Source organism: Acipenser ruthenus, chromosome 25 (assembly GCF_902713425.1).
Source record: "Acipenser ruthenus chromosome 25, fAciRut3.2 maternal haplotype, whole genome shotgun sequence".
NCBI classification, from domain to species: domain Eukaryota; kingdom Metazoa; phylum Chordata; class Actinopteri; order Acipenseriformes; family Acipenseridae; genus Acipenser; species Acipenser ruthenus.
The window spans coordinates 10,436,273-10,455,331 of NC_081213.1; the positions used below are offsets into that span (position 1 = coordinate 10,436,273).

Genomic DNA, 19,059 nt, shown 5'->3' on the forward strand with positions numbered 1-19,059 from the left:
ACACTCCGCAGCCCGCCTGCTCCTCAGTGCAGAGGAACATCACTGTGACACTCCGCAGCCCGCCTGCTCCTCAGTGCAGAGGAACATCACTGTGACACTCCGCAGCCCGCCTGCTCCTCAGTGCAGAGGAACACTGTGACACTCCGCAGCCCGTCTGCTCCTCAGTGCAGAGGAACACTGTGACACTCCGCAGCCCGCCTGCTCCTCAGTGCAGTGGAACATCACTGTGACACTCCGCAGCCCGCCTGCTCCTCAGTGCAGAGGAACACTGTGACACTCCGCAGCCCGTCTGCTCCTCAGTGCAGAGGAACACTGTGACACTCCGCAGCCCGCCTGCTCCTCAGTGCAGAGGAACATCACTGTGACACTCCGCAGCCCGCCTGCTCCTCAGTGCAGAGGAACATCACTGTGACACTCCGCAGCCCGCCTGCTCCTCAGTGCAGAGGAACACTGTGACACTCTGCAGCCCGTCTGCTCCTCAGTGCAGAGGAGCACTGAGGCACTCTGCAGCCCGTCTGCTCCTCAGTGCAGAGGAACATCACTGTGACACTCCGCAGCCCGTCTGCTCCTCAGTGCAGAGGAACATCACTGTGACACTCCGCAGCCCGTCTGCTCCTCAGTGCAGAGGAACACTGTGACACTCCGCAGCCCGTCTGCTCCTCAGTGCAGAGGAACACTGTGACACTCCGCAGCCCGTCTGCTCCTCAGTGCAGAGGAACATCTCTGTGACACTCCGCAGCCCGTCTGCTCCTCAGTGCAGAGGAACACTGTGACACTCCGCAGCCCGTCTGCTCCTCAGTGCAGAGGAACACTGTGACACTCCGCAGCCCGCCTGCTCCTCAGTGCAGAGGAACACTGTGACACTCCGCAGCCCGTCTGCTCCTCAGTGCAGAGGAACATCACTGTGACACTCCGCAGCCCGCCTGCTCCTCAGTGCAGAGGAACACTGTGACACTCTGCAGCCCGCCTGCTCCTCAGTGCAGTGGAACATCACTGTGACACTCCGCAGCCCGCCTGCTCCTCAGTGCAGAGGAACATCACTGTGACACTCCGCAGCCCGCCTGCTCCTCAGTGCACAGGAACAGTGTGACACTCCGCAGCCCGCCTGCTCCTCAGTGCAGAGGAACACTGTGACACTCTGCAGCCCGTCTGCTCCTCAGTGCAGAGGAACACCACTGTGACACTCCGCAGCCCGCCTGATCCTCAGTGCAGAGGAACACTGTGACACTCCGCAGCCCGCCTGCTCCTCAGTGCAGAGGAACACTGTGACACTCCGCAGCCCGCCTGCTCCTCGTGGTCCCTCCCTCGTGGGCTCATGGTCCCGTAGGTTCACGTGCTCATGGTCCCGTGGGTTCACGTGCTCATGGTCCCGTGGGTTCACGTGCTCATGGTCCCGTGGGTTCACGTGCTCATGGTCCCGTGGGTTCACGTGCTCATGGTCCCGTGAGTTCACGTGCTCATGGTCCCGTGGGTTCACGTGCTCATGGTAGGTCACAGAAGGGTCAAGGTTAACGCCACCATCCCGGCAGCAGCTCTGCTCTTCAAACGATTCAGCTTTCAGGCTTTTATTAGAGTCATAAGCCACAGCTCCACTTAGGGGAGCAGGAAGAAGCACAGGTGACAGACAGTGGAAGACAGTCTTTCTTAAACTGGCAAGTAGACAGCGTTCAGTGAAATTATTTTCCAGTGAAAGAACCTTTTCATTCAATTACACCCTGTGGATATTTGTTTTGAGCGCCGAGATTTATTTCAATAAGACTCCTGCTGTTTATTAAACCCTTAAAAAGTCCTGCTGCCAATTAGGTGCAAACCACTATAAACATCTTGTGTGACCCTAGTAAGGAAATAATGAAAGTGAATTGGTTTCCAAGCTTCTCCTCCCGTGTGTTGCGCAGATTTAAATCAGTCGTGTGGTTCACTGGTCACCCTGGTTTCCTTCTAAACTGAACTCCTCAGCTCTGCCTCGAGAATACATTTACTGAGGTTTCACTGAAAACGTCTTCCTCTAAATCAGGGTACTGCTTCCTGTCTGTCCCGTATATACTGTGCACATGCTGCTGCACTCCATGTAGGTACCTGGCGTGTCTTGGTGTAACGATTCATCCTGTATCGATACCTTGTCTAGATGATGTATTGTATCGTAATGGAGGGATGTATCCCAATTAAAGGATATGCAACATGAAAATCAACGTAATTTGCCATTTAAAGCCCACTTTGAAGCAGATGTAATAAAAGAAGGCATGATTAGCATGTTGTAGCAGCCTGGAGAAGGACAAGAGCCTGCAAGATGGAAGTGACGGCCAACAAGAAAGTATTTCCCCTGGAAGTTGGAAGTTGTTTTACTTTTATTGAATGTTCACTTGTGCAATGTTGTTTTTCCTCATTTGCATCCAGGTATCCTTTTCTTATTCTATGTTGCTTCGTATCAAGAGTTGTATTAACCCTTTGCTCCAACTTCCTGGTGTGCAGGAACTCATCCCTTCACGGGGCTCCCGGGCTCACCCGCGCTCATCCCTTCACGGGGCTCCCGGGCTCACCCGCGCTCATCCCTTCACGGGGCTCCCGGGCTCTCCCGCGCTCATCCCTTCACAGGGCTCCCGGGCTCACCCGCGCTCATCCCTTCACGGGGCTCCCGGGCTCACCCGCGCTCATCCCTTCACGGGGCTCCCGGGCTCACCCGCGCTCATCCCAACACAGGGCTCCCGGGCTCACCCGCGCTCATCCCTTCACGGGGCTCCCGGGCTCTCCCGCGCTCATCCCTTCACGGGGCTCCCGGGCTCACCGCGCTCATCCCTTCACGGGGCTCCCGGGCTCACCGCGCTCATCCCTACACGGGGCTCCCGGGCTCTCCCGCGCTCACCCGCGCTCATCCCTGCATGGGGCTCCCGAGCTCACCCGCGCTCATCCCTTCACGGGGCTCCCGGGCTCACCCGCGCTCATCCCTACACGTGGCTCCCGGGCTCACCCGCGCTCATCCCTTCACGGGGCTCCCGGGCTCTCCCGCGCTCATCCCTTCACGGGGCTCCCGGGCTCACCCGCGCTCATCCCTACACGTGGCTCCCGGGCTCACCCGCGCTCATCCCTTCACGGGGTTCCCGGGCTCACCCGCGCTCATCCCTTCACGGGGCTCCCGGGCTCTCCCGCGCTCATCCCTTCACGGGGCTCCCGGGCTCACCACGCTCATCCCTTCACGGGGCTCCCGGGCTCACCGCGCTCATCCCTTCACGGGGCTCCCGGGCTCTCCCGCGCTCATCCCTTCACGGGGTTCCCGGGCTCACCCGCGCTCATCCCTTCACGGGGCTCCCGGGCTCTCCCGCGCTCATCCCTTCACGGGGCTCCCGGGCTCACCGCGCTCATCCCTTCACGGGGCTCCCGGGCTCACCGCGCTCATCCCTTCACGGGGCTCCCGGGCTCTCCCGCGCTCATCCCTTCACGGGGCTCCCGGGCTCTCCCGCGCTCATCCCTTCACGGGGCTCCCGGGCTCTCCCGCGTTCATCCCTTCACGGGGCTCCCGGGCTCTCCCGCGCTCATCCCTTCACGGGGCTCCCGGGCTCTCCCGCGCTCATCCCTTCACGGGGCTCCCCCGCGTTCATCCCTTCACGGGGCTCCCGGGCTCTCCCGCGCTCATCCCTTCACGGGGCTCCCGGGCTCACCGCGCTCATCCCTTCACGGGGCTCCCGGGCTCACCCACGCTCATCCCTTCACGGGGCTCCCAGGCTCACCTCTTAAGAGCTGACAGCTCTCAGCAGCTCTGAAGTCTGACAGAGTTTTTGATGTGCAGTGGAAGGTTTAGGCCTCAGAGTCCTGCAGGACGTGTCCGGCTTTCAAATGAACGGTCAATACAGAGCTGGAAGAAACTATTCAAAGGGATGATCCCAATGGGATCCCATTATTATCTCAGTGTATTACTCTGAAAAAAAAGAAACACTAACAGAACCATTAGCAGACCACAGCATTACCAGCAAGGGCAATGCAAGGGATCTGGAGCAAATTCTACACACTGTCTGGTGCTGATATGGTACCATCGGTCCTGCAAAAGATCACCATTGTGTAATGTTTGTTCATACCAGCGCATGCCAAAATACAAACATGGTACCGTGCTCCCTCAGTATTTCACCGTTTAATCATCCACAAATTTGACAGAATATTGTACATGCACTATACTAGAAGGACCTTCCCCATATTCATTGTTTTTATTCTCAATTAGTTCTTGTCTAAAGGAACGTTGAAGAGCTGTATATTAACCACTGTGATGCAGTTCTACCAGTGCCATTGCACGCTTTGAAGACCATTTGGCTGGGCAGCCACTCCCTCGCTGATAAGAGCAGGTTCAACAGTAATGCTGCATCTGCTAATCCTTTAAAATCTCCCTCGCCCCGTCGAGCGCTCTCCCCCCAAGCTCCTCTTCTCTGTGACAGGTGTCACTCAAAGCTCATTAAAGCTCATCCACTCCACTCCCTGCCGAAAGCTCCTGTCAAAATCCACTCTTTAATCACTCAGCCTCCAACTGTGAACAGAAGCCATTCAATAAATATTTATCACTCAACAGTAACCAGACAACGCAGTGCCAAATTCACTGCTACTGTTGTGAAAGCCTTTTCAATCCCAGTTGGGTATTCAGTCCTGACTAGTTAAAGGGGTGCTAACCAAGGTTTTCAAATCAAACCCCTTTAGCTCTTATGAGCAGCAGCAGCAGCACTAGCATTAGCATTCTTCTGCTCAAAGCCTTTTGTTTTTTATACTTCAGTTTGGAGCATGAGGATGTTTTAAAGACACGCTATACAAGTTGAAAACTGCTTCCTAGTCAGAATCAAATCAAAGCTGTAGTTCAGTTTCACTCCAATGGTCATTTGACCACACAGGCAGTGATGAGATACAATGAAGACATTTTTTTTTTTTTTTTATAAACACAATCAGACTCAAAGGGGGACAGTGAGAACTCTGCAAATAGGAGGCAAGATGATTGATTTTAAACACCGTGGCTCCTCTGATGCACACTGCTTCCTTGTCTCCTTTACAAGAGGGAGGTAGACTAGAGCTGGCAGCACATTCCATTCCAGCTACAATGTATCTCAGGGATGAAATAAGGATCCTATTGCATAGCATTTTCACCCGTTCCATATCTTCTTGATTAGCCCCAGTGTATAGGTAACAAGCTCAGGTGTGACTTATTAAACTTAGTAAAACCAGGAATGGATCAAACTGCTATGCAATGGGAGTGTTATTTCCATCCCTGTATCTGCCTTGCATTATAAAACAAAAAGGAGATGTAAAAGTAGTATTCCTGGCCACACTCATACTGGTTGCCCAAGTGGCTCATTGGTGTTTCCTCCCGCCTGCCCGCCTGCCCTCCCTCCCTCACAGTCGACCAATCATTAGTTATCTTCAGAGGAGTTACCTTGAAGATGTGTGAAACAGTGCTCAGTGATTTCCTGTTTGCATTCTGGGATGCGCTCCCCTATCCTGCTCCTCTCAAACTCTTATGAAACCCTGCTGCTGTTAGTGTGGGTGTGGGAATGGAAGGTTGGCAGGGAGGGGGTTAAATCAATCCCTGACAGCAATCACAGGTGTAGCCATTCCTCAATTAGGTAATTGGTGCTGATTGGGGAGTGGCCACATGTATATAAGGAAGGATAAATCATTTGTCTGGTGGAGGAGTTTGTGCTGTGAGTTTTGTAACTTGATAGTGAAGGCTAATACCCAGCCTACAAGCCCACACCCAAACCAACCAGCTTCCTGATCATCCCTAATAAAGTGGCCACACCCTATCACATATGTGTGGCTCTGTTGAATAACCAGTAGCTGGAGACGGGGTTTAAAAGGTTTTGAAAGTACCTGCCTGTCTGTCTTCAATGTGCTTTAATAACGTTGCAGCTGAGCTGTGTTAGTCACACTGAATTTTAAAAGGCTTGCACATGAAGCTGCTGCTGGCACTGCCCATTGTCTCTCCAGCAGCAGCAGAGGGATGTACGCCCGGCTTCCAGACAGCCCGCCCCCAGCCCCAGACTACACCTTCTGTGCTTTACAATGCTTTCACTGTGCTTTATTACACTTGGCTACGCTTTTGCCATGGTATTTTTTGGGTTGTGTTTTGGGCAGTCAGGACCAGCGCTGCACAGGCTATGGAAGTTGTTAATTGGGATAGAGTTCTAAGCTGGGGGGCGGGGGGTAGGGGATTAGCTAAGCGCCAGTTTAGGGAGGGTGAGCCTCAGGCCACAGCGCCAAGCAGCCATCTAGATCTGGCAGCGGGAAGCACAATTACTGCATTCAAACTAACTACTGTTATATGTGGTCCCGACTAATTGTGGATTAAATGTGAAAACAGATTGTTATAATAAGTAATGGAGATGAAAGACACAGCCGCACATACCAGCAGCAACCATAGTTCCTTCCCAAGATCTCATGCAACTCATTTCATGAATAGTTCACATTTTGTTTTTTTATTCTTTATTTGACATTCCAAATTGAAAAAGTACACTATGTTTCATTGCTGTGGCTATTAACTGCACCACTGCTTAGCACATGATCGTGCAGCAAAATGCTGAAATTGCAGCTCTGCAATATGTGTCACTGATAGTCTTGCTGCTCCCTGTGTGACAGACAAGCTACAGTCATCGTTGTGCATTTGAATGAACTCGTAACATCCCTGAAGTCAGGAAGCAGCTAGAACGCAGCAGTCAAACACAGCCATGAAGAGCAAGACTCCTGCTGGACAATAAAACAATGGCACCTGCAATGTGGATTAGCAACAGCAACCTGCTGGCACACAACACAACCCCTCCACTCAGTATTCATCCTGGCCACAGGCGCTGGTATCAGTTAATATGTACTGTTGAGACACTCTTACACCATAAAAGACATGGTCAACTGTGCATGTGACTCATTCTGAACGGTGCTGAAATAAACTGAAAAGAACAGAACACAGTCAATGCCGTTGTCAATCGGTAGTCTGTGGTGCACAAGACGACACTTTTTATTAGATGCATTTCTTTAGTTTGATGGTGAACCTTTGTACACTTCCACCCGTCTCTACAGAACCCTGGAGGGAATTTCATCAGTCTGCTCCAGTTCTGGGCAGTGTGTGCAGCAAAATGCTGGTGCATTGATTGGAACCCCCCGGTACTAGCAGTAAATGTCAAAGACCTCTTCTCATTCCAGAACACACAGACACACACACACCCCAGTACTGAACCCATCAAACAAAGCAAGGCCTAAACCTAGGGTTGGGCGATATATCGTATATCCGAGTATCATTTTATTCACAATAAAAATATTGTGGGGTTAGATTATATTGCTGTTTTATTTTTTGTGGCCAGTATACAAAAGACGCAGCTAAATGAAAAATAAATAAATAAAATAAATAAACCAAAATAGTAGTATGTGGGAAAGTAAAGAGGTGTTTGAGTTTGAGTTAGGCACAGCGCACAGACGGTGTTTGGGCATGGCGTTTCATTCTCCAGGCACTCCACTGACGCGCCTCTCCAGCCAAACCTATCCGCCCGGAGGCTCAGAAACGTGACGGCGGCGACGAGTAAGCAGGGGGAAACAGACGAGAGCAGCAAAGGTTTAAACTTCCCAACCAAACGAAGATGATGACCTGGTACCAAAGAAGGGCATGAGCTCAGAGTTTGGGTATTTTGGGGGTTTTTAAGCAAAGCACGGTCAGCGAAAAGGAGGCAAGACAACAAACCTCTTTCATCACCTGAAGCAACGGCATCTAGTTGAATTAGACAAATGCAATGAGAAACGCCAGTCTGCCAATGACAAGACCGTCAAGCCAAAATCATCCTTGAAGCAGAAATCAATATCGGAGGCATTTTCAAGTGTCGTGCCCTATGCCATCGACATTACAGAGGCAGTTACCTACCATATCGCAGAAGATATGGTTCCTGTGTACACTGTGGAGAAAGAAGGCTTCCCAAAGATATGGTTCCTGTGTACACTGTGGAGAAAGAAGGCTTCCCAAAGTAGAAAACTATCAATAAGAAATACCAGCTTCCAAGTCGCAAGTACTTTCGCAAACTGCTCTGCTAGCAATATACACAGAGTGTCGTGGGCGAGTAGCTAAGAAGCCGAACAACAGAGTCACACCTCAGTGTAACTGTGCCGAACGACAGAGCCACACACCAGTGTAACTGTGCCGAACGACAGAGCCACACATCAGTGTAACTGCGCACGACACCGACTCCGTCACGCATCAGTGCAACTGCGCACGACACCGACTCCGCCACACATCAGTGTAACTGCGCACGACACCGACTCCGTCACGCATCAGTGTAACTGCACGACACCGACTCCGTCACGCATCAGTGTAACTGCACGACACCGACTCCGTCACACATCAGTGTAACTGCGCACGACACCGACTCCGTCACGCATCAGTGTAACTGCACGACACCGACTCCGTCACGCATCAGTGTAACTGCACGACACCGACTCCGTCACGCATCAGTGTAACTGCGCACGACACCGACTCCATCACGCATCAGTGTAACTGCGCACGACACCGACTCCGTCACGCATCAGTGTAAATGCACGACACCGACTCTGTCACGCATCAGTGTAACTGCACGACCCCGACTCCGTCACGCATCAGTGTAACTGCGCACGACCCCGACTCCGTCACGCATCAGTGTAACTGCACGACACCGACTCCGTCACGCATCAGTGTAACTGCGCACGACACAGACTCCGTCACGCATCAGTGTAACTGCACGACACCGACTCCGTCACGCATCAGTGTAACTGCACGACACCGACTCCGTCACGCATCAGTGTAACTGCGCACGACACCGACTCCGTCACGCATCAGTGTAACTGCACGACACCGACTCCGTCACGCATCAGTGTAACTGTGCACGACACCGACTCCGTCACGCATCAGTGTAACTGCGCACGACACCGACTCCGTCACGCATCAGTGCAACTGCGCACGACACCGTCTCCGTCACGCACCAGTGTAACTGCGCACGACACCGTCTCCGTCACGCACCAGTGTAACTGCGCACGACACGACTCCGTCACGCATCAGTGTAACTGCGCACGACACCGACTCCGTCACACATCAGTGTAACTGCACGACACCGACTCCGTCACGCATCAGTGTAACTGCGCACGACACCGACTCCGTCACGCATCAGTGTAACTGCGCACGACACCGACTCCGTCACGCATCAGTGTAACTGCGCACGACACCGACTCCGTCACACATCAGTGTAACTGCACGACACCGACTCCGTCACGCATCAGTGTAACTGCGCACGACCCCGACTCCGTCACGCATCAGTGTAACTGCGCACGACACCGACTCCGTCACGCATCAGTGTAACTGCGCACGACCCCGACTCCGTCACGCATCAGTGTAACTGCGCACGACACCGACTCCGTCACGCATCAGTGTAACTGCACGACACCGACTCCGTCACGCATCAGTGTAACTGCGCACGACACCGACTCCGTCACACATCAGTGTAACTGCGCACGACACCGACTCCGTCACGCATCATTGTAACTGCACGACACCGACTCCGTCACGCATCAGTGTAACTGTGCACGACACCGACTCCGTCACGCATCAGTGTAACTGCGCACGACACCGACTCCGTCACGCATCAGTGTAACTGCGCACGACACCGACTCCGTCACGCATCAGTGTAACTGCGCACGACCCCGACTCCGTCACGCATCAGTGTAACTGCGCACGACACCGACTCCGTCACGCATCAGTGTAACTGCACGACACCGACTCCGTCACGCATCAGTGTAACTGCGCACGACACCGACTCCGTCACACATCAGTGTAACTGCGCACGACACCGACTCCGTCACGCATCATTGTAACTGCACGACACCGACTCCGTCACGCATCAGTGTAACTGCGCACGACACCGACTCCGTCACGCATCAGTGTAACTGCGCACGACACCGACTCCGTCACGCATCAGTGTAACTGCGCACGACACCGACTCCGTCACGCATCAGTGTAACTGCGCACGACACCGACTCCGTCACGCATCAGTGTAACTGCGCACGACACCGACTCCGTCACTCATCAGTGTAACTGCACGACACCGACTCCGTCACGCATCAGCGTAACTGCGCACGACACCGACTCCGTCACGCATCAGTGTAACTGCGCACGACACCGACTCCGTCACACATCAGTGTAACTGCGCACGACACCGACTCCGTCACGCATCAGTGTAACTGCACGACACCGACTCCGTCACGCATCAGTGTAACTGTGCACGACACCGACTCCGTCACGCATCAGTGTAACTGCGCACGACACCGACTCCGTCACGCATCAGTGCAACTGCGCACGACACCGTCTCCGTCACGCACCAGTGTAACTGCGCACGACACCGTCTCCGTCACGCACCAGTGTAACTGCGCACGACACCGACTCCGTCACGCATCAGTGTAACTGCGCACGACACCGACTCCGTCACACATCAGTGTAACTGCACGACACCGACTCCGTCACGCATCAGTGTAACTGCGCACGACACCGACTCCGTCACGCATCAGTGTAACTGCGCACGACACCGACTCCGTCACGCATCAGTGTAACTGCGCACGACACCGACTCCGTCACACATCAGTGTAACTGCACGACACCGACTCCGTCACGCATCAGTGTAACTGCGCACGACCCCGACTCCGTCACGCATCAGTGTAACTGCGCACGACACCGACTCCGTCACGCATCAGTGTAACTGCGCACGACCCCGACTCCGTCACGCATCAGTGTAACTGCGCACGACACCGACTCCGTCACGCATCAGTGTAACTGCACGACACCGACTCCGTCACGCATCAGTGTAACTGCGCACGACACCGACTCCGTCACACATCAGTGTAACTGCGCACGACACCGACTCCGTCACGCATCATTGTAACTGCACGACACCGACTCCGTCACGCATCAGTGTAACTGTGCACGACACCGACTCCGTCACGCATCAGTGTAACTGCGCACGACACCGACTCCGTCACGCATCAGTGTAACTGCGCACGACACCGACTCCGTCACGCATCAGTGTAACTGCGCACGACCCCGACTCCGTCACGCATCAGTGTAACTGCGCACGACACCGACTCCGTCACGCATCAGTGTAACTGCACGACACCGACTCCGTCACGCATCAGTGTAACTGCGCACGACACCGACTCCGTCACACATCAGTGTAACTGCGCACGACACCGACTCCGTCACGCATCATTGTAACTGCACGACACCGACTCCGTCACGCATCAGTGTAACTGCGCACGACACCGACTCCGTCACGCATTAGTGTAACTGCGCACGACACCGACTCCGTCACGCATCAGTGTAACTGCGCACGACACCGACTCCGTCACGCATCAGTGTAACTGCGCACGACACCGACTCCGTCACGCATCAGTGTAACTGCGCACGACACCGACTCCGTCACTCATCAGTGTAACTGCACGACACCGACTCCGTCACGCATCAGCGTAACTGCGCACGACACCGACTCCGTCACGCATCAGTGTAACTGCACGACACCGACTCCGTCACGCATCAGTGTAACTGCACGACACCGACTCCGTCACGCATCAGTGTAACTGCGCACGACACCGACTCCGTCACTCATCAGTGTAACTGCACGACACCGACTCCGTCACGCATCAGTGTAACTGCGCACGACACCGACTCCGTCACGCATCAGTGTAACTGCGCACGACACCGACTCCGTCACGCATCAGTGTAACTGCGCACGACACCGACTCCGTCACACATCAGTGTAACTGCGCACGACACCGACTCCGTCACGCATCAGTGTAACTGCGCACGACACCGACTCCGTCACGCATCAGTGTAACTGCGCACAACACCGACTCCGTCACGCATCAGTGTAACTGCACGACACCCACTCCGTCACACATCAGTGTAACTGCGCACGACACCGACTCCGTCACTCATCAGTGTAACTGCACGACACCGACTCCGTCACGCATCAGCGTAACTGCGCACGACACCGACTCCGTCACACATCAGAGTAACTGCGCACGACACCGACTCCGTCACACATCAGTGTAACTGCGCACGACACCGACTCCGTCACACATCAGAGTAACTGCGCACGACACCGACTCCGTCACACATCAGTGTAACTGCGCACGACACCGACTCCGTCACACATCAGAGTAACTGCGCACAACACCGACTCTGTCACTCATCAGTGTAACTGCACGACACCGACTCCGTCACGCATCAGCGTAACTGTGCACGACACCGACTCCGTCACACATCAGTGTAACTGCGCACGACACCGACTCCGTCACGCATCAGTGTAACTGCACGACACCGACTCCGTCACGCATCAGTGTAACTGCGCACGACACCGACTCCGTCACGCATCAGTGTATCTGCATGACACCGACTCCGTCACGCATCAGTGTAACTGTGCACGACACCGACTCCGTCACGCATCAGTGTAACTGCGCACGACACCGACTCCGTCACGCATCAGTGCAACTGCGCACGACACCGTCTCCGTCACGCACCAGTGTAACTGCGCACGACACCGTCTCCGTCACGCACCAGTGTAACTGCGCACGACACCGACTCCGTCACGCATCAGTGTAACTGCGCACGACACCGACTCCGTCACACATCAGTGTAACTGCACGACACCGACTCCGTCACGCATCAGTGTAACTGCGCACGACACCGACTCCGTCACGCATCAGTGTAACTGCGCACGACACCGACTCCGTCACGCATCAGTGTAACTGCGCACGACACCGACTCCGTCACGCATCAGTGTAACTGCGCACGACACCGACTCCGTCACGCATCAGTGTAACTGCACGACACCGACTCCGTCACGCATCAGTGTAACTGCGCACGACCCCGACTCCGTCACGCATCAGTGTAACTGCGCACGACACCGACTCCGTCACGCATCAGTGTAACTGCGCACGACCCCGACTCCGTCACGCATCAGTGTAACTGCGCACGACACCGACTCCGTCACGCATCAGTGTAACTGCACGACACCGACTCCGTCACGCATCAGTGTAACTGCGCACGACACCGACTCCGTCACGCATCAGTGTAACTGCGCACGACACCGACTCCGTCACGCATCATTGTAACTGCACGACACCGACTCCGTCACGCATCAGTGTAACTGCGCACGACACCGACTCCGTCACGCATCAGTGTAACTGCGCACGACACCGACTCCGTCACACATCAGTGTAACTGCGCACGACACCGACTCCGTCACGCATCATTGTAACTGCACGACACCGACTCCGTCACGCATCAGTGTAACTGCGCACGACACCGACTCCGTCACGCATCAGTGTAACTGCGCACGACACCGACTCCGTCACGCATCAGTGTAACTGCGCACGACCCCGACTCCGTCACGCATCAGTGTAACTGCGCACGACACCGACTCCGTCACGCATCAGTGTAACTGCACGACACCGACTCCGTCACGCATCAGTGTAACTGCGCACGACACCGACTCCGTCACACATCAGTGTAACTGCGCACGACACCGACTCCGTCACGCATCATTGTAACTGCACGACACCGACTCCGTCACGCATCAGTGTAACTGCGCACGACACCGACTCCGTCACGCATTAGTGTAACTGCGCACGACACCGACTCCGTCACGCATCAGTGTAACTGCGCACGACACCGACTCCGTCACGCATCAGTGTAACTGCGCACGACACCGACTCCGTCACGCATCAGTGTAACTGCGCACGACACCGACTCCGTCACTCATCAGTGTAACTGCACGACACCGACTCCGTCACGCATCAGCGTAACTGCGCACGACACCGACTCCGTCACGCATCAGTGTAACTGCGCACGACACCGACTCCGTCACACATCAGTGTAACTGCACACGACACCGACTCCGTCACGCATCATTGTAACTGCACGACACCGACTCCGTCACGCATCAGTGTAACTGCACGACACCGACTCCGTCACGCATCAGTGTAACTGCACGACACCGACTCCATCACGCATCAGTGTAACTGCGCACGACACCGACTCCGTCACTCATCAGTGTAACTGCACGACACCGACTCCGTCACGCATCAGTGTAACTGCGCACGACACCGACTCCGTCACGCATCAGTGTAACTGCGCACGACACCGACTCCGTCACGCATCAGTGTAACTGCGCACGACACCGACTCCGTCACACATCAGTGTAACTGCGCACGACACCGACTCCGTCACGCATCAGTGTAACTGCGCACGACACCGACTCCGTCACGCATCATTGTAACTGCACGACACCGACTCCGTCACGCATCAGTGTAACTGCGCACGACACCGACTCCGTCACGCATCAGTGTAACTGCGCACGACACCGACTCCGTCACACATCAGTGTAACTGCGCACGACACCGACTCCGTCACGCATCATTGTAACTGCACGACACCGACTCCGTCACGCATCAGTGTAACTGCGCACGACACCGACTCCGTCACGCATCAGTGTAACTGCGCACGACACCGACTCCGTCACGCATCAGTGTAACTGCGCACGACACCGACTCCGTCACAGATCAGTGTAACTGCGCACGACACCGACTCTGACTGGAACGTGTGCAACAAGCGCTTGCAAACGTCCTCCTTCCCTGAAGAGCACACTGGTGAAGCAATAACTCCACGATTGAGAGATGCTCCGTCTTCCTGGGGTCTGCGAGAAGAGCAGCAAACCTGCATTACCACACACAGCGGCTCAAAGTCGCAGGACTCAATGCCTGGACTACACTTCAGTGTTCAGGACACAGGCTTCACGTCGCTATCGGGAAGCGTTTTTAATTTAAAACCTACAAGAGAGTGTTATTAAGAATTAATGCATGTATAGTAACTGTTTTTATTATTTAAATATTGAATTATATTTATAAATGTTTTTTTTCTGTTAATATTGAAAAAAAGTAAAGTTAAATAATATTTGAAATATTTTTTCAGTCATTCCAATTCATGACCCTAATACGTAAAAACTCTTTGAAAAGAGAGTGTTGTTTTATTAGGATTAAACGTGGTTCTTCTACATAAAGAATCAGTGCAAATGATACTCGCAGATTAGAAAGCCTTGTGTAAAAACGTCATAAAGGAGTTACCGTTACTGTTCCTCATACTGTATTTGAAAACAGACTGCGATTTAGCCAAGAGGGGAAAAAGTTCCTGTGCTGTGGAACTTTTTTTCTCTTTTTTTCTTTGGGTATTTGTTTTTAAACAGACTGACAAAAACATTATAGACAATGGTTTTTAATAATATAATCTACAAAAACAGCTTTTTTCCCCCCCAATAGTACTTACGGAAAAAATGTGATTATTATTTGAGAAAACATTAATATGTGTACATGTAATAATTTGTTTCCCATTTCTAAAAGAATAGCTATACAGTTTTACATTCTATAAAGATTCCTCAGATTTGCTTTTCTTCATTTTTTTTAATAGAAAACAGTGTGAAAGGTGATTGCTGCATTGACTGTGCTGTTGGTGTGTGCAAGTCGGTGGTGAGCACTTCCTCTTACAGCTGGAAAAAAACGAGGGCACTGGCTTCAGCTCAAGATGAGCTCAATCTACCTCAGCACAAGCTGGTAATAGAGTCACCCACACGCTGGGGATCTCATCACAAAATGATCCAAAGGGTGCTGGAACAGGAAAAAGCAATAACCCAGGTCCTAGCTGCAGATAAAAAAAACACAGACACCTAGTTCCTACATGTCAGGACACTGCTGCCCGGGATTCAGTGAACAAGTCTCTGAGCCCCCTGCTGGATTTCACTGATGTTCTTTCAGGTGAAAACTATGTGAGGGTCTCTTATCTGTCTTACATCTTCTCAACAACAGTGCTTTAGCCTTGAAAGAAGACGATACAGAACTCAAAGTCCATTCAAATTAAGATTCTGACTTATCTCAACGCTAAGTACTCTGACTCTGACACCCAAGATCTTCTGGACATTGCATCTTTTGTCGACCCAAAATTTAAGGTGCATTATATCAGCGAGGACAAGGTTGCCACCATCCAAACAAGAGTGGTGTCAGAGTTGGAATCACTGGCACAGCAGGAGAGGAGCTCCGCTGGTATTGCCAGCAGCAGCAGCACAGAGACCGATCCCCAAGGAGAAGGGGGAGCACCAGACAAAAAGACCAAGACCACCTTGGGCAGCTTTTTCAAGATGAGCAGCATGCCAGGAGCTACAGATGCCCCCAATGTGCCTGAGAAGGAAGCAATAGAGCTGGAAGTGAATCACTACTTGCTCACTCCACTAGCTGACAGTGAATCAGATCCACTGCATGCATGTGTGATTTTTTGTTTGTTTGACTCCATTTCAGTGTATATATATATATATAAATTTTTAATATATACATTTGGATTCTGTGTGTATAATAAAATCCCATTTGATAATAAACTTGCATCCCCCCCCCCATTCTTACACTGGTGTTTGATCTATGTAGAGCACACTCTGGCACACACATACAAACACACACACATTCATATACACAAACACTGACACACATATACACAGACACACATACATATGCACACACCAGTCCCTGTGCACTGAGGTCTGCACACTGATACCCAGACCAGCTCCTGTGCACTGAGGTCTGCACGCTGATACCCAGACCAGCCCCTGTGCACTGAGGTCTGCACGCTGATACCCAGACCAGCTCCTGTGCACTGAGGTCTGCACGCTGATACCCAGACCAGCCCCTGTGCACTGAGGTCTGCACGCTGATACCCAGACCAGCCCCTGTGCACTGAGGTCTGCACGCTGATACCCAGACCAGCCCCTGTGCACTGAGGTCTGCACGCTGATACCCAGACCAGCCCCTGTGCACTGAGGTCTGCACGCTGATACCCAGACCAGCCCCTGTGCACTTAGGTCTGCAAACTGATACCCAGACCAGCCCCTGTGCACTGAGGTCTGCACGCTGATACCCAGACCAGCCCCTGTGCACTGAGGTCTGCACGCTGATACCCAGACCAGCCCCTGTGCACTGAGGTCTGCATGCTTTCTGTAGAAATTGCCACACTTGCAAACACATAGTTGTCTGGATGGACAGATGAAACACGAGGTATCACGGTTTATATATATATTGTTTTACATAGGAAACAAAACGATACCATAATGAAAAATACACTGCATTAATACACTGTAGCACAATGTGATATTGTCCAGAAAGACTGTACAGTGCATGCAGGGTAAGCTATTTTGAAAGTATTGTATTACAGTATTTTTGAATATGCGATTAAGAAGCTAGAGCACATCAGTAATGCGTAAAGTATATTATTAAATCAAATGACACACCAACCTTTAGATACAGTATAATGAAAATAACAAAATATATCACTTACCAGCTGCAACCCGCATATAACCACCAAAGCGCATCTTCCATTGCACTTGCCCATGCTGGAGGGTTAGAGACCTTATCCACAATATCCACGATATTCTCCCAGTCGATAGCGACAAAGGCTGCTGCTGATAATTCTAATGTTAATATGAATAACAATGACCTGTCTCGCTCCAGTCGCACAGCACGAGCCGCCCTGTGCAGTCACACTTTCACTTGAGCGCGAGCTAGCACGGCGCGACGCGAGCACTTCCCGAGGAGAGTCCCAACAAAACGCTTTCCCTGCGCTGAGTAGCGAGCATCAGCGGCCGTGATGTTCGTGAAACACGGATCTGCAGTACCCAGAAGCCGTTTACATGCTGTGGGCGTCTCTCAGCTTCCTATATCTTCTGATGTTTCCCCTCTTGGTTCATTCCAGACAGCAGCACGAACTCCACAAACTGCTCCACTGTGCTGCTGCTATATACTGTTAGTACAGTAATACACGGCGGAGGGATCCTGCGTTAGACTGAGCGATCATCTGAGATTTATTGCCACACCTTTGTCAGATGCTAGAGAGAGAAAGAAACAAAAAGGAGAGAGAAAGAAAGAGGGGTTGATGAGAGCCTCCTGATTTTGTGTATCATCTCCACTAAAAAAAGAAAAGGGTTCAAACAAAAAACACACCCGCTCGTGCTTTCTTTTCGTACTTGTTTTGTGCATTTAAAAACAATGTTAAATAGCAATAGCGATGATGAAACACAGAAGCACGGCTGTTGTAACTCACGCATCGCCTTGTGTCCAGTGGGCTGCATTCATTTCAGTGTGTCCAGAATGAAAGATAAAGCCGGAGACTCAAGTGGCACTGGAGCAGTACGCGGGGTCTTTGTCAATTTGCCTGCCGTCTGCCTTTCTCTGTGTGTAGCATGCGAAGCGAGCGGCAGCCAAGCCGTCTCACTTGATATAATGAATTCTGCAGCCTGCCCGAGGGAGCTAGGGCGAGTGACCACGTGGGTCGGATTTGCCTTCTCCCAGGCGGGGCGTAAAATGACTGCGATACTACAGTGCCGTGGGGAATGGAAACGGAAAAGAACTGATAATCATTCATGAAAAGAGCAAACAGCAATATACGTGTGTAACATACACATACAGCAAACAGGAAAACGATAACATTGTGTGCAGTCTGTCCAGATAAGAAGCGTGTTGTAGGCAGCCCGACCCGTGGGCAGGACAGGCTACCTGTATATTGTTCCAGTATTTCCAGCAGCCACTACAACACAAACACGCTTACCATATCTAGATGGAAGTACAGTTTACCAGTACAGTCGTTCTGTTTGTACAGCCTTAAGTCCGTCTCCAGACTTTAGAAATTATATATATATATATATATATATCTATATATATATAGATATATATATATATATATATATATAAATGCAATGTGTGTCCTAAAATATTGTCTTGAGAAAGAATATTGTATAATATCGAAAACTACAATAATATACATATATCAGATCTATCTATTAAACTGTTATAAAAGAACATCAATAATCCAACGTCACATTAACAATCCAATTTATTAGATTCAGAGTTAAAAAATGAACTATTTGTATAATTGGATATTCTGGACAATATCATATTCTCCTGTCTACTCTCTCCCTCCCTAGTCTGTCCCCGTTTCAAAACCGCGCCTAACCA

General features: G+C 52.0%; 1 protein-coding gene across 2 annotated transcripts in view; it reads right to left on the minus strand.

Annotated features, from left to right (window-relative positions):
* LOC131701589 (sodium/potassium-transporting ATPase subunit beta-1-interacting protein 1-like) overlaps positions 1-18,345 on the minus strand; it is a 122,174-nt gene extending 103,829 nt beyond the window's left edge. For both annotated transcript variants that reach the window (XM_059000368.1, XM_059000369.1), the window contains exons 1-2: positions 18,149-18,345; positions 17,387-17,933 (exon numbers count right to left, since the gene is read on the minus strand). In XM_059000368.1, coding sequence (XP_058856351.1) covers positions 17,387-17,440 — 54 coding nt within the window. In that variant the 5' untranslated portion in view covers positions 17,441-17,933; positions 18,149-18,345. The remainder of the gene's footprint in view (positions 1-17,386; positions 17,934-18,148) is intronic.
* Positions 18,346-19,059: the final 714 nt, after the last annotated feature.